The following is a 15,563-nucleotide window of genomic DNA, read 5'->3' as shown; positions in this document are numbered from 1 at the left end:
GGCGCGCGGGCCGCCGGGAGGCACCGACACGGGCCCACGCACGGGGCGGCCGCCGCGGCCTGCTCGCCAGAACCCTTGCAGGGGGACGCTATTAGCTGTGACAACCCCGGCCTGGATGTTTGGTTCCTACGGGCACGGCGGCTGCGACTTTGCTGGGAGTGGGTTAGTCGCCACGTGCCGCCTTGGCAAGCCTAAGCTCCCAAACTATTTATTTTTATTATGCAGGTGAATTTATAGCACAACGGGTCTCGCGCTCGGTTGCTTACGGTACGAGTCCAGATTGCCCTGTCCAGGAATTCACATCCTTGCCGAGAATCCTTGAGGAAATTAGTTAATACGCTCATAACTCCAAAGCCTCCTGCAAAGCGTTTTGAAAGATTACAGGCAGTTCCTGGGATTCACATGGTTTGCCTTAAAAAAAAAACCCTTGATCACTGTTGATTTGTCCAAAACCAAGCTGCAGAGGAAGAAGAGCTAGTAAAAACTTCATAATTTGAAGTAAAATGAAGTAAAAACTTCATTTTGTGGACAGAAATGATTATTTCTGTCCACAGGTAGATAGGCAGCCAAACCACACCATTTCTGTGCTAATCTCTGTGAGAGCACTCGGGGGAAATGAGGCTGATCACAGGTCAGGTTGGTGCTACTGGAGCAATTAAAGCTGAAATACAGAACAAATCTGACCCCTTTTTCTAAAACCAATTAAATCCACCTTCCATCCTCCCCCCACAAAACAAACAGTGGAATATTAAGATTTAAGACTCATACAAGTTGCATTGATTCCAGCTACACTCCTAATTAGAATAATTTAAATGATTAATTATACCATTATAAAATTGCAAAGACTAGGGGGGGGGAAATGTAGTGTCTTGAAGTGCTGCATGCAGAGGTTTTATATGCATAGTTCTGAAAGGAAGCTCTAAAGACCAGCCATGAATTTGGTGGAAGCTTTTTTTGTTGTACTGGTTTTTATTTTTTATTTTTTATTTTTTTACAGCATCAGCGATAACACAGGCTTCAGACTCTTTACAAATATAAACACAATCAAGTTAAATATTTTTCAGCTAACACTCATACTGCTATTAGTTGCTAATTCTCTTTCTTACTTCTTAGGTACCAGTGATGAAAATAGACTGTTACCACAGGGGAAAATTAAATCCAAGCAAACACAAAATATTAATGTACTAGATTTTTTGGGTACATAAAGATCTGTGAAGCTATATCAAACCCCTGAAAGCACTGAGATAAGTGCACTTACTCATATACAAGTCCTTCCAAGGCCACTAGAACCCTCCTTTTATTACAGGATAAAGCAGCATTATTTTGGTCTTAAAATGAGGCCAATGGGAACGGATATAGCGAAGGAAATACACAGTTGCTCCACTTGTATTAAGAACAGAGACGAATACCTTGATTTGATTTGATTTTAAAATGATCCTTTTAGATCTATTCCGCAACATTTCAGTAGCATCAGAAAGGTCACAGTTCATGCTTTTTACATGTAGAAAAATGCTTGGAATTAATAAGTGATCTATAAGCAGGTAGGGGAAAAACATGGGTTTGTCACAGGTAGACTAACCCACTAAAATAATTAATTTCTTAGCAAGAAAATTGATATAGAGGCTGAGAGCAAAGCTGCATGAGTGCTGTATGCTAAGAACAGATGTACTGACATCGCCCACAGCAATAATATTCCCATCACCAAGTTAAGGGCTGGCAGTACACAAGAATGTCCTATAAAATAGAATTGCAGACATATGAAAACACATACTTGGTAGTTGGCAAATATTGCATTAACTGAGGGGCAAAAGGGGTCTGTGCCAGCCTGATGACAATAAGGAATTTTGTACGCTTTGGACGGTCAAAAGGAAGATAGTCTAAAACCAACAAGGTTAAGTTCAGTAAAGACACGGCTCAAAGACCTATCTGGAAAAGGAAATACACGCAAAGAAATGAGTGGGAACAGCATTAAACCCTGAGGAGTTACACAGAGCGCAAGCGGTGTCTCAGTGCAGCTCCCTGCCAGCTCCGAGGCTGCCAGGAGCGTGAGGAAAAGTGGTACAGAATTGGGCTTGTTTACATAGGAAAACTAAAAAATTAATACAAAAAAAAAATGAGGAGAAATGGGTGTTCAAATACAGGAGGGGTGTTTATAACGTGAAGGCAATTGGTTATCATCCATCACTGACAGGCAGGATAATGAACTAAATTCGAGTGGGGTTTGGGCTGGACACAGAGGATTGTTGCCCGTGTGAGGACAGGGATAGGGATGCAGGCAAGAGCGCGGCCCGGTGCCATCGCTGCCCGCCACGTCTCGCCTTGTCAGGAGGGCCCCGCTCGGCGGCGGCGCCGCCATGCGCGGCGCGGGCCGCGCTCCGCCAGGCCCCTGAGGCGGTTAGGCGGCGCGCGCTGCATTGTGGGCAGGGCGAGGAGCCGCGCCGCCATTTTGTCTCTGTCACTCCCGGCGCGGCTCGGCTCGGCGCTGTGAGGCGGCACTCGGCCAGGACGACACCATGATATCGGCCGCGCAGCTCCTCGATGAGCTTATGGGCCGGGATAGGAACCTGGCCCCGGATGAGAAGCGCAGCAACGTGCGGTGGGACCATGAGAGCGTGAGTGAAGCGGAGCCGCTTCCCCTTGCGTGCCCATCCCCCGCCGCAGGCCCGCGCTTTGTCGGCCCCGCGCGCGGCCTCCTCGCGGGCAGCGAGCGGCCGCCGCGGGCCCGGCGGAGAAAGGGGCTGGCGGAGGGGCCCGCGGGGCGTTAGCGAGGGCAGCAGGCGGGGATCGCGGCGCGGGGAGCCCGCATGGCGGCCGCGGGGCCCGCCGGGCCCGCCCGTGGCGCGGGAACCGCGCGGAGCCTCCGCGCGGGCCGGAGGAACTGGGGGGGCCGCGAGGGAGGAGGGTCCCGCCATGGCTGGGGCGGTGGGAGGGGAGAGGCCTCGTGTTTGGGTGCAGCCCGAGTGGAGAGGCCGCCCCCGGCCGGGCCTGCGGCGCCCGCAGCGGGGGCGGGGGAGGGGGGGCTTCAGTGAACGTCATTGTGTTTTTTGTTTTGTTTTTCTCCTCTGCACGCCAAAATTCCTTGAAGCTTGATGGCTTTGGGGAAGGGAGGTGAGCAGGATTTAGTGGTTTGGAAGGCAGGTTATCTCTAGATCCCTTCCTGTCCATGGCAGTGATGGAGGAAAGGGGGAGGATACTAGTCATTGTATCACAGTGAAGAACCGTAAGACTGAAGATTTTGTGAAGTGAACACTCGATTTCTTCTGTATTTACCCAGACTTTACTTGCTTGCCTTTTTTTTTCCCTCTTGTTGGAGTCTTAAGCCTAAACAGTACTTTGTAGTGTTGGGGTGTTACGTGTGGTGATGACATCCGTCAACTGTGTTAAAGTGCTCAAAAAGAAGATGACTTTCTTCTATCACTCCCTCCCCCGAATTCTAGTGAATATTAACTTCTAGTGACATTCACTGTAGTGATTCTGGAACGTATTTCACATAAAATCAGTTTTAGTAACCATGCTTCCATAGCTTGCTCTCTTAGAACTATTGAAAACTCTGAATCATTCCCCTCCCTGCCATCCACATGTATTTTTGAATGATAAAAAATTGTGGCTAAGGCTGCAGAAAGCATCTAGTTTAAGTGTGTGGTGCTCTAGCTTGTTGTGAAATTTGGGGGCAGGAGGAATGCTTGTTTTTGGCCCTTTTAAAGCTATGACTGAATCACCAAGTTTGGAATTTCCCATTTTCAAACAAGAGCAACTTTATTTTAGAGCTGGCTAAGGCAAGCTTTGATTTGTTTCAGAGTTCAGCCTGTAAGGGCAAATAATTATCTGGCCTTTAACTTTGTGAATCTAAGCAGTTATTAAGTCTCCTTAAAAAAATATTGCTGTATAGGTAAACTGTATATGTCAGGAGAGACTCATGAGCTCAGGATTTTTTGAGTGAAATTCTTAATGTCTTCTCAGACTTTATCAAATAAGATTATTCAGTTACACATTTTCAGTTGCACATTTTCTTTTGAGTTCTGAGTAGAATTAAGTCCTCTGTGCAGGTAGAGGACATGAGGGATTTGTTTTGTTCTGTTTCAAAAATGAAAGTTTTTGCCTCACTGAGTTAAGATGACTTAATCCCTAACATAAAATTAAAAAACAAGATTTTTTAAAAGTGACTAAAACCATAGGGATCTGTCTTTAAGATGCAGTTGGTGTTTTTTTTTTGTTGTTTTTTTTTTTTTTTTTTTTTTTTTTTTTTTTTTTTTTTTTTTTCAGAAACAGTGCCTTGTCTCCCTAGTCCTCCCCATAATGATTTAGAAAGGGGAAAGGTCTCTGTCCCTGTTGAGGCTGGTAGTGACTTTGGAGTTGATACTTTAGCCTATGAACAACTGTAACTGCAGCCTTTCTGAAAGGAATGTTATCATAAATTCCTCTAGTCAGTTAACTAGTTCAAAACAAAAACTTCCTCCCTCTTGAAACACAGAGAAGTATTTTACTTTCAGCTCAAAATTGTGCATCCACTAAAGGTCAAGTTTGTAATACTGATATGTTTAGAAATCAGGAAACGCAAGTATGGTTCAAATAGCAACATTAATTTGCCTGTTTATTGTTTTATTTTTCTGGTTAAACATACCTGCCACGTGTTGTCACTTGTGAAATTACTCATATTTATCAACACAGGGACTTCGATATGAGCCTGTTATGTTCTTGTACCAAAACTCAAGCTTTTCCGGAGTGTCATAAGTCTTAGATGTGGAAGGGTATCAAAACAAGCTAATTTCTGTTTATTGTTTGTAATTTACGTTTAGGTAGATGTCCAAACTTCTGAGTAAGGTAGTGCAAAATAAACAATAGAAGCTGTGGAAGCACAGTGCATATTAACTGAGCATTTATTCACAGTTTTAATGAGAAGCGTAATGACCAGCCTGTATTGTAAAGCCTGTTGTAGAGCTTAAGTTTTTACTTTAAACTTTGACATGAGTTAAGCCTGTAACTATTAAAAAAAAAAAAAAAAAATCTCAGTTATTACTTATTTCTTGCAGTCCTGCAGTATGTTCTGAGGTGATCAGTGTTAGATTTGGCCTAAAGGCATTTTTCTTTCTTTGTATGCAGAAAGAAATACTGATTAGACCTGTATATTTTGATCTGCTTTCTGCCTAGTGTGATATCAATAGGTGAAATATGTTTCTGGAATTGTAGCTTCAGAACTTTGTTGGTTCATATATTCCTTCTTATTATGTCACCTTTTCCCCTCAAAACAAGTTCATATGCAACCAGTGGTACTCTTATTTACCCGTTTCCAGAGTGTCCTGTAGTATAGATAGTCAGCACTTGACTTCCTTGTGCTTTGTAAAGTGTTCCGAAATAGTGATGATTTCCTTCAAGGAAAATAACGTTTTTGTAAAATGCATCTAGTACATATGAATTCCAGAGATTTCAAAGCATTTCTATATCTGAAAAGTTTTCAAGTTTTTGGAACATAGGTTACAAGCTGCTGGTCACTCTTCTTAGCCATTTTTTTCCATGAAGGGCTTGTTTGCATACAAAATTTGCTTATAGAAGTGTATAGTAAACATATACTTCTCTTTCAGTAAAGTATTTTGTACTGCAGGATAGGAGCATATTAATTAAGGTATATTAATAGTATAGAATTATTAAGTTTCTTTACATAGGAAACAGCTAATTAGTTCCCGACTAGAGGAGCTGGCTAGCCTGCTTATTTGTCAGCTGGATTAGTGAATTTGAGATTATGAAAGTTCCAAGTGTGGCTATATTTCTGTCTAGTGTTTTATAAGAGTAACATCCCTCTCTGTCTGAGACATCAGAATAATTTGGGAGAAAAGAATGAGCTTATTTATCTACATATGGAAATGTCCATCCGAAGTTGCCTATCGCTCTGAGAGTATAGAATGTATTTCCATTACTTCAGACTTGGGCTAAGTGGAGAGACTGATAAGCTATGCATGACAGATACTATCTGAAACACATGGCCTCTATTCAGTCCTGTAATGGCTCTTTAGTCCTGCTCTTTAGTGCTGCTTTAGTCCTTTTTTTGCCACTTTCCAGTCTTGCTCATCGCTGACAGTCAAAGACCAACTGTAAATGGGCTGACTACAACTTGTCAAGGCAGATGTACCACAAGGTGAAATTAAATGAGAACGATAACTTTTGGAATAGCTGCAGGAGTCTCTTAAGTAATGCTTTTCTGCAGCAGCAAAATCAATTTAAGAACATGATAGCAGTAAGAGAGAAAAATCTTCTAGGAACAGTGTTTTAAACCATTCTAAATTAAGCATTTATTTGCAGACTGCCTCTTAGGAGAGAAGGGATTCACTACATAACATTGTATTCAGAGCTGGCTGGGAAATTATTGCAACTTCTTAGTGATTTTATAGGGAACGTGATGTACGCAAGCATAAGCTGCCTAGTTTTATGTGTATTATTGTATATGTATTGATGAATGTTCAGCTGTTTCAGCTGCAAGTCAGCTAAGTGGCTTTTCTTATCAGATTTGCTAGCTTAATTTTGTATTTTTCATTGTCATTCATTGTCATTTTACTGTCAGCTTTTGCTGTTGCTGCCCATTGTAAATGCCTTTCCAGTTAACAGCTACACATGAATACTTTCCACAGCTTTAAGAAGCTGTATGATTAAACCGGCCATTTTTGAATCAAAGTGCTGCTAGATTTCTTCATCTAGACAGGTAACACTTCTTAACATGATGAAGAGCCTTTGATTATAGAATATTTTTGTATTAAAGGGGTATTTCCCTCTTGCCAGTGTCTTGCAACTCCTGAGGAGTGGATGTCTGAAGTACAGTGCTAGAATCAAGACAGGGCTATCCAGAGTAAACAACTTCTGACTTGAAATGTCTCAAGTGGAGAGGTTGTCCTGCTCTCTCAAATGAGAGGTGTTAAAAGAAATGAATTCCTTATTTTCCTTGCAAAATTCTTGAATTGACTGTGACTGCTATAACGTTTATAGGAGTTACATTCCCTTGTTTAGAAATTGTTAATTGTTTTCTAGTAGTTGCGTATATTAGAATAGTTGTAAGGACTAGATTGTAACATGTAGTAGTAATTATTGTAACTGATCTATGAAATACATTAAAAATCTGTGTAAATTAAAACATATCAGAAATGTACAGGCTAGTATTTGATTTACTCTTAAGCTGTTTTAGGTTAATGAGAGTCAGCTTCAAGATAATTGTCTAGTGAAGAATTCATTATGTAAGATTGCTTGTGAAATTAGGATATATTTCCAGTTTTATCTTTTTGGTCCTTATGATGTATAAAGAGACAGGAGATTGGTCTGTTCTTGGAGTTAACAAACACAGAACTATTTGATCAGCTAAAATAGTATTCAGGGATCAGGATGAATAACATGGTTAATAAAAGCAATCTTTATATATCAACTAGCTCTTGGATAGGTTTGTTTGTTTACTTTTCCTTCTAATATCCTGGTGGTGTTTTCCTGCTTTTAAATCAGAATCACTATTATAGGGTATATAGAAATGAAGCAGACCCTTTCCAGTTGGCAGGAATTAGGATAAAATGAATATTTTCAGTCTGCTTTGAGATAAACAGCATCTCTCTATGCATTCTACTTAAAACATTGATGTGTTACAATATACAGATGGGAGTATGTGCTCGTAAAATTTCCAGCAAACTTGTAGAATTTTTTTTTTTAATACTCTATTTTCAAGAGATAGAAGTGATTGCCTAAAATGACCAATTCATGAGGAGAAAAATGATGCCTGTTTTTTTTTTCTTATTTTCTTTTCCTCTCTTAGGTTTGTAAATACTACCTTTGTGGCTTTTGCCCAGCTGAATTATTTACAAATACCCGTTCTGATTTAGGTAAGTAAGTAAATTTTGCAATTTTTTATTCACATGTCATCACAATAAAGCTTTTACTTCGTAAACTGCATTCTTACTCTTTTATTCTGTTTTGATGGATGATGATGACGGAGCATGAATATGATGCTCCATGATGATAGAACATAAATATGGCATTCAAGAATGGAAACTTTTTTTGTGTATTTTATTTTTTAGGTCCTTGTGAAAAAATTCATGATGAAAATCTACGTAAGCAGTAAGTATTTGGATTGCTATGTTAGTGCAAAAAAAGGTTTTTAGTACACTTCCGATTTCCTAAAGCAGTGAAAAAGAGAAATTAATTGGTTTATTGATTTGCATAGAAGTTTTATTTAACTTACAATGTTCCGTTAGCATAAACAATAATTTATAACCCTGCAATTTTCACGTCATTTATTTTTGTATGTTAGGTAGTCACATAAACTTTCACTTAAAAATTTCTTCTCCCAGGTATGAGAAGAGCTCTCGTTTTATGAAAGTGGGCTACGAAAGAGACTTCTTACGCTATTTACAGAGCTTGCTTGCAGAAGTAGAACGCAGAATTCGAAGAGGCCATGCTCGCTTGGCGCTGTCACAGAATCAACAGTCTTCAGGGGTGAGTCTAGAAGAATCAAGAAGGCAAATAATTTTTTGTTCTAGATAGCATCTCCATGTTCTCTTCACCTAGTCTCGAGCATACTCTGAGGTAGATGATGGTAGGATCACAAAGATTTAAGAAGGGAAAGAACACCTCTGTACAGGTTTACCAGTTCAGTGCTGTAAGCTACAGACAGCTGTTAATGAAAAATTTCACCCAATTGGGGAAACATTTTTGTGTCTTCACTCCGCTCACTGTTTCTTGTGCCGGGATTGATTTATATTTGTAGCAATGACTGTGGCCTGTACTGTGCAAGTTTCCTGACTGCCAGTGTAGTCATTTTTGTCCCAGTTATTCTGTGCAAACTGCAGATCATTCAGAAGGAGCTGTGGAAAGTGTTCTTTGTTGAAAGCTGTGGCATAGGGCATGTAAATTACCTACTCGGGCAGGGTATGGAGAGGATACTATGAATAAACGCATTTGGAAGAAATGAATCTTCGGGCAAACACTGTGATTATGCTCTGCAGGCTGCTGGACCAGCTGGTAAAAACGAAGAGAAGATTCAAGTGTTAACAGACAAAATTGATGTGCTTCTACAACAGGTAAGATTTACCTGAAGTAACAAGAGATTTCCTTTCATTACTTAACTAAAAGTTATAATAGTTCTTCTTTATTGCTCTTTAGATTGAAGAACTAGGTTCTGAAGGGAAGGTGGAAGAGGCTCAAGGAATGATGAAACTTGTTGAACAGTTAAAAGAAGAGAGAGAATTGCTGAGGTCTACAACTTCAGTAAGTAACGCGTTTGCAGTTCTGTTAGTTTTTGTTCAGAACTTAGTGCCGCAGAACCGTTAATCGCCTTGTCCTTACATTGAAGGCATGAGCGTGTATGCAGAATTTATTAGAAAACAGTGACACTAAGATGTGTTACTCCAGTGTGCAAGTCCACAGACAAATGATAGAATTGTTTATACATATTTATCCTGGATTTTTGCATTTTCTCTTTCAAGTTGCAGTTGCACGTGTTGTATACATACATATGCATACATGTGCACACATGCATATGTATATTTATTTGTTTTTTCTTCTCAATATGTAGAAACTTTTCTGCTGTTTCTCCCTCCTCCCTTCCCTTTTATTTTTTTATACATATATATGTGTATATGTGTGTGTGTGTGTGTGTGTGTATTCTTTCTGTTGTACCTTCTTTCTTGAACATTGACATCTGAAAACTAAAAGTAGCTGGCAACTTCTGTTTATTTTCTGCAGGTATTACTTGTACCACAAGCTTTTCCTCCGCCAGATTTGAATTTCATATTTTACTTTCCAGAATAGCCTAGATGTACTAATTACTGCCTAATGTCAAAAGTTGGGAGGCAGGCTCACTGACTTCAGTAGCTTCAAAAGCTGAAGCAAACATTTTAAGTAGCAAGTTTCTGGCAATGGAAAGGAGCTCATGTTTAAATATGACATCTTAATATTTAAAAATACATTCAAACTTCCTTTTTCTTGCAAAAGCAAGAATGTCTTTTTCATGCTGGATGATTAACGAACATTGCGTAGCAGTGTTTGTTTGGGATTAGCTTGTAATTTCAGTGTGTTCCTATGTCTATCTGCTTCAGCAGTCAACTCCTTTCACCATCGTCCTTTTAAGTAGAAACCTAGTGTTCCGTTTCATGTTTCACTATGGGACATTGTAGGATTTTCATCCTTGAGGCACATTCCATTGTTGTTCTGCGGATGTTTTAGCTGATGTCAGAAAATCATCTTAAGAAGTTGGTTTTTATTTCACTGAATCCTCAGGCCACAAGGAAGCTGCAGATACAGTTAGATTTGCCTTAAACCTTGCTTCTCACGGTAAAAGATTGTTTCCTGCATTTCCTAAGTGACTTCTCAGCAGTCATTTGTGGTTTACCTACAATAAGTAGTTGTGGCCTTTTTATTCCCTGTTCTTTTCAGTAGGTGCTCTTAGGTCAAAGTATGGAGTTAAAAATTTCAGGTTTCAGTAGTGACACTGAATTTAACAGTAAAATTCCAAACATTTTCTTTTTTTCCTCCCCAGAGTCTGGCTAAAATGTGTTTATTTTCTTTTATCTCATACTTCTTTTGCAGACGATTGAGAGCTTTGCAGCCCAAGAAAAGCAGATGGAAGTTTGTGAAGTCTGTGGAGCCTTTTTAATTGTAGGAGATGCACAGTCCAGGGTAGACGACCACTTGATGGGAAAGCAGCACATGGGTTATGCCAAAATAAAAGCAACTGTAGAAGATCTAAAAGTAAGTATATGTTTGGTTATTGAACATGAAAAAATGCTTTGTGCTTTTCTTTGGCAAAAAGGCTAGCTAGACTCTTCTCAAAAACATGAAATATTCAAAAGATAATACATAAATGAGATAGAATCAGATATTGCACTTAGCATTATGCTCGTACTGATGTTTTTTTATCGCATGTGTTATAATAAGATTAAGATCAGGTGGCAGTGTTTCGTGAGCTTAGTGAAAAACTGTCATGTGGTCTGCTTTCTTAAGAAAATTACTTTAACAAGTGCTCTCCAAGACATAGAACCCCAGTTTCATCCTGTTGACCAGGACTGTTCCAAGGGATTTCTGCAAATGCTTACGTAGGCTGTTCTCTGCTTGAGCATTAGGGGGGGAAAAAAACTATTAAGTTTACGTAATAATGAGGATGTGAAAACTTAAGACTTTAAAAAACTTTAGTTATGTTGAATGATTTGCCTTGAATAATATTAATTACTGCACTTCTGTATTTTTAAGGAAAAGTTGCGAAAAAGAACAGAAGAACCTGACCGTGATGAGAGGTTAAAAAAAGAGAAACAAGAGCGAGAAGAGAGAGAGAAAGAGAGGGAACGGGAAAGAGAGGAGCGGGAAAGGAAGAGACGGCGCGAAGAAGAAGAAAAGGAAAAAGAAAGGGCTCGTGATAGAGAGAGGCGTAAAAGGAGTCGTTCTCGTAGTAGACATTCGAGCAGAACGTCTGACAGAAGATGCAGCCGTTCACGAGACCACAAAAGATCAAGAAGCAGAGAAAGAAGGCGAAGCAGGTACGCAAGAAAGTTATTTTCATGTATTTTTTTTCAGAATGTTAAAATGCTGGGAGGAGACTTGGCCTGTCAGTCACATCGCTATTTGGTTGGTTCCACTGTTGGTTTTCTGAACTGTGAGTGTACTTTACTGATTCTAAAGATAAGGAGGTTTTGCTACATGCTCTTTCTTTGTCTGCCTTTCTGGAAGCAGATGAGAAATGTGGCGGAAGCAACTTGAAGTAGACATATGCTCCCAAAACTGAGGTTGTGTGTAACTCCTTTCTCCGCACAAGCACGTTGGACTGTAACTCTCAGCAGCAGCATCTTTTGAACTGTGTGCTTGTATGCTTAAATAAATGAAGGAGGAAAAGTGACGCCACATCTGATGGGCAGAGATATGCTTACATACCATACACTAAGCCTTGTTTTAAATATTTGCTCTTCTGCCGCATAATCCATAGTAGTTTTTGTCTGCTTACTTTGGCAGTATCACCTGACACTTGTGTATTTCAATTTTCCCTAAATGTTAGGAGTCGTGACAGAAGAAGAAGCAGAAGCCATGATAGATCAGAAAGAAAGCACAGGTCTCGCAGTAGGGACAGAAGACGGTCAAAAAGCCGGGATCGAAAATCCTACAAGCACAGAAGCAAAAGCAGAGAAAGAGAACAAGACAGGAAGTCAAAAGAAAAAGGTATGTTTGTATGAATACTGTTCCTATCAAAATCTGTAACTAATCTTCCCTTAAAATCTCAAATGTTCCTAGCCTGTGAGGGACTGAAAGTTCTTAGCATCAATTCAGGACTGATCACATAAGCTGTGTATGCGGCTGTTAACTGATTCAGTTCCCTCCTGTCATTGCTAATGCACACATCCCAGTGTCTGTCGTTTTATTTGTTGCAGTAGTTATTAAAAGTTTACTATTTGGTCTTCAAAGTAAGTGTAGAAGGATTTTGATGTATTTGAATACCAGTTGACTGTTAACCTTTGGAAAAATGTTTACAGTGTAATAATTTTTGCTGTGAGTATCTCCTATTATTAGCACTACTTCTGTTATTACCCTTTGCTCGTTTGTGTTGAGAGATTGATTCCTGGCTGTTCTATAGCACCTGTTACTTCTTTGCGCTATCATATTTGCTTTATTTTCCTTTAACAGTGCCTTAATTGTCCTTAGTTTATAAATAAATACCAAGAAGATAAGTATTGCAGAATTTCTGTAATGTTTTAGGTTACAATTCTGTGCTTTCTGCCCCCCTCCCATTTTTTTTTTTTTCTTCTCTAATCCCCCGCTTGTTTTAAATGAAGTGAGACTTGTTTGTCAGTGTTTAGGTAGGACCTCATATGCTGTTTTTGTCCTTGAGACTTTTATAGCAGTACCTGTCGTGTACAACAAACAGCATTGATAGGCACTTGGTCTTTCTTCAGACCAGTAATCAGATGCTTTACATTTAAGTAGTATTCAAGAGAGCTGCAGAGAGAACAATATAGATTTGTACTCTGTGAAAAGACATTAATATTACTGTCACTGCTAAATTCCTCCTTTTAAAGTCTTAAACTTCTGCATGAGTCTAATGTTGACTTCTGACCTAAGAACTGATGCTTTTGTAGAGGGTACTGAGCAATTTCCAGCAACCTCACCTCGTAATTAGAACTGTCAGTAACGGGGGAAATGATACCTTTATGTTTCTAAGATACTTTTGAGGTTCTCTGGCATGAAAGGTGCTCTGTGCATGTTTCTTGGTTAAGTGAGCCTGTTTGCCCTACCTTTACTTTTTCCATGTTTCTCCAGCAGATTAATTTCCAAGATGTAGGTAATATTCATGTATTTTTCTTGCCTGACTTTCTTGGACTACTTCTGTTTTCTGGTTTATACTGTGGTGCATCTTCAGTGTTGATTCCTCTCTCATTTTGCTTTATCCTTTTAAGGCAAGCTTTTTTTAGTATTATTTATTTTTATTTTTTGCTGCTTGCTCGTTGGCTGTGGCCAACGTGTAGTATTTAAACTCAGACCCAGTATTGTAGCCTGTATCTGTCTGTTGTTACTTTCTTGCTATCTGATATTGTGCCTTTTTTGCCTACTTTATGAATAGGTTTCTGGTCCTCTATTGAGGAATACCTTCTTCTCCATTCTGTGTCTATGGACATAATATAAATAATTGATTTCTACAAATCTGGTCTATTTATTGGGCTTATGGGTTCTTGGTTCTTTCCTGAATCCTTCCATAAATATAGGATCTAGTGAAGTTTCTTCACCACCTAAATATTTTTAGTTCCCACTTGACTATTTCTCTGGTGGACACTTTATTTGCTGCTTGCTACCTTCTCCCTCCAGAAATGAGAACAGTGAGGTGATGCTGTGATCTAGGATGAAACTTACGTGAGAAAATAAGTTAGTTTTTGGCAAAGTAATTATATCTAAAATTATGAATAAGTTTTGGAGCAGGATCGTAATGCTAAGGATATGCTTCTTCCTTCATTTTAAAAGCTGAGGGGGAAAAAAAGGCAGTATTTAGCAAGCAAGCATTGAACACCACATGCCCCTGTAGGCAGTTACGCAAAGAGCTTTAGATACTCACACATTTAAGAAGTGATGTGGGTGCCTACTCGTTTTGCAGAAAGAAGTCTGTGGAAGACACTTAAGTTTACTGCTCCATTGGGCGGCAATATTTATTGCAGAATCTAATTGTCTATATATCTAAGACTGATCTGCAGTTATAAAAAGAAGCTGTAAAGGCCTGGCAGTAACTACTTGTGGTAATGTCTTTCCTCTTGAAATCTCAAACTGCTTTATAAACATGCATCTAATAAACAAGGCCCTGTTGCCTCTAGCTGCCCAAGACTTGCTCCCTGTTACACATTAAATGAATACCATGCTTTGAAATACAGCTCAAGTCCTGGCTTCTTGTTTTCTAAATCCTGTGAAATATAGTGACTTCTAAGACTGTAAGGAGAGAAGGAAAAAAAAAAAAAGTATGTAAAAATGGAGATATTTAATTTCTGAGTCTGATTTCAGGAGTGTAAAAGTACTGTTAACCAATATACGAGTTGAATATTAGCTTAATATGAATCAGCAGTATGCAACTACAATTCAAGTAAACTAAATTATTTTAAAAACTGTTGATTGAAAATGTCTGGTTTGCACATACCCTCATTTCATGGAGGGTTAATACTGAAACCTGCCACCAGGCCACTTTTTCATGGCTCTTTGCTTTCCCTAATCTGGTTTCATATACTTTAATTATATTTGTGTGTGTTCATGATAGTGATGAAACCTCAGCAAGACCTGCCAGAATACCCAAATCCAAAGAGATATTTGAATACTGTGTTTAATATACTCATTTTTGCATTCTCTGAGCAGTATAACCATTTGCATTAACTTGATTGGGATTTTTATAGGACATACCTCAATTGCTCACATATACTCAATCAGAAAAATGTGCATGTGTTTATTATCCAGGAAAAGTCTTATTACTCATTCAATATTATTTGATTATACCTAGTAGATCGCAGCTAAAATAATGTAAGCAGAATGGCAACAGCTAATTTATTGCTTTAGAAGCACATACAATTATTGCTGAATGACTGTATAGCAGAGGAATTTAACTGCCCACAAGTAGCCCAGGAGTTGAAAGAAGTTCCCTTTTCTAGACTCTGTTAACTACTCTCATTTCTACATGGCAAACTCAAGGTTTGCTGGGGTAAAACTGGTTTTTGTTTTTTTCCAATTGAGGTTTTTAGAAGAGTGTCTTCTTTCGTGCCACAGGTTAATAGTAGCCTTTTTAAATCCTCAACCAAATTTTCCCTCCTGCCCAAATGCAAGAAACAAACAAGACAAAAATCCTGCACACTGCACATCCATAGGGCTATTAAGATCTACCATATCTACATAGGACAGAAGATAAGATTATTGGACTGACTACTAGTCCGCTGCGGGGAAACAAGACTACTATTCCTCAGTGGATCCACGTGTGCATCGGAGATACCTATAAGGCACAAAAAGAAGACTTTGTAACAAGGTTAGTTAGAGTGCAATCTACCTGCGGAGTTTTATTAAAAAAAAAAAAAGAAAAGAAAAAAAAAAAAAAAGAA

At 39.2% G+C, this 15,563-nt stretch overlaps 1 protein-coding gene across 3 annotated transcripts in view; it reads left to right on the top strand.

The window, feature by feature from the left end:
* Positions 1-2,418: 2,418 nt before the first annotated feature.
* LUC7L3 (LUC7 like 3 pre-mRNA splicing factor) overlaps positions 2,419-15,563 on the top strand; it is a 16,877-nt gene continuing 3,732 nt past the window's right edge. For all 3 annotated transcript variants that reach the window (XM_026046907.1, XM_026046908.1, XM_026046906.1), the window contains exons 1-9: positions 2,419-2,612; positions 7,781-7,847; positions 8,043-8,082; positions 8,316-8,460; positions 8,970-9,044; positions 9,127-9,231; positions 10,552-10,713; positions 11,212-11,495; positions 12,008-12,168. In XM_026046907.1, coding sequence (XP_025902692.1) covers positions 2,514-2,612; positions 7,781-7,847; positions 8,043-8,082; positions 8,316-8,460; positions 8,970-9,044; positions 9,127-9,231; positions 10,552-10,713; positions 11,212-11,495; positions 12,008-12,168 — 1,138 coding nt within the window. In that variant the 5' untranslated portion in view covers positions 2,419-2,513. The remainder of the gene's footprint in view (positions 2,613-7,780; positions 7,848-8,042; positions 8,083-8,315; positions 8,461-8,969; positions 9,045-9,126; positions 9,232-10,551; positions 10,714-11,211; positions 11,496-12,007; positions 12,169-15,563) is intronic.

The sequence above is a fragment of the Nothoprocta perdicaria genome, unplaced genomic scaffold, assembly GCF_003342845.1.
Source record: "Nothoprocta perdicaria isolate Ctin4 unplaced genomic scaffold, notPer1 scaffold_46, whole genome shotgun sequence".
Taxonomy (NCBI): Eukaryota; Metazoa; Chordata; class Aves; order Tinamiformes; family Tinamidae; genus Nothoprocta; species Nothoprocta perdicaria.
This window is presented reverse-complemented; position numbering and strand designations above follow the sequence as displayed.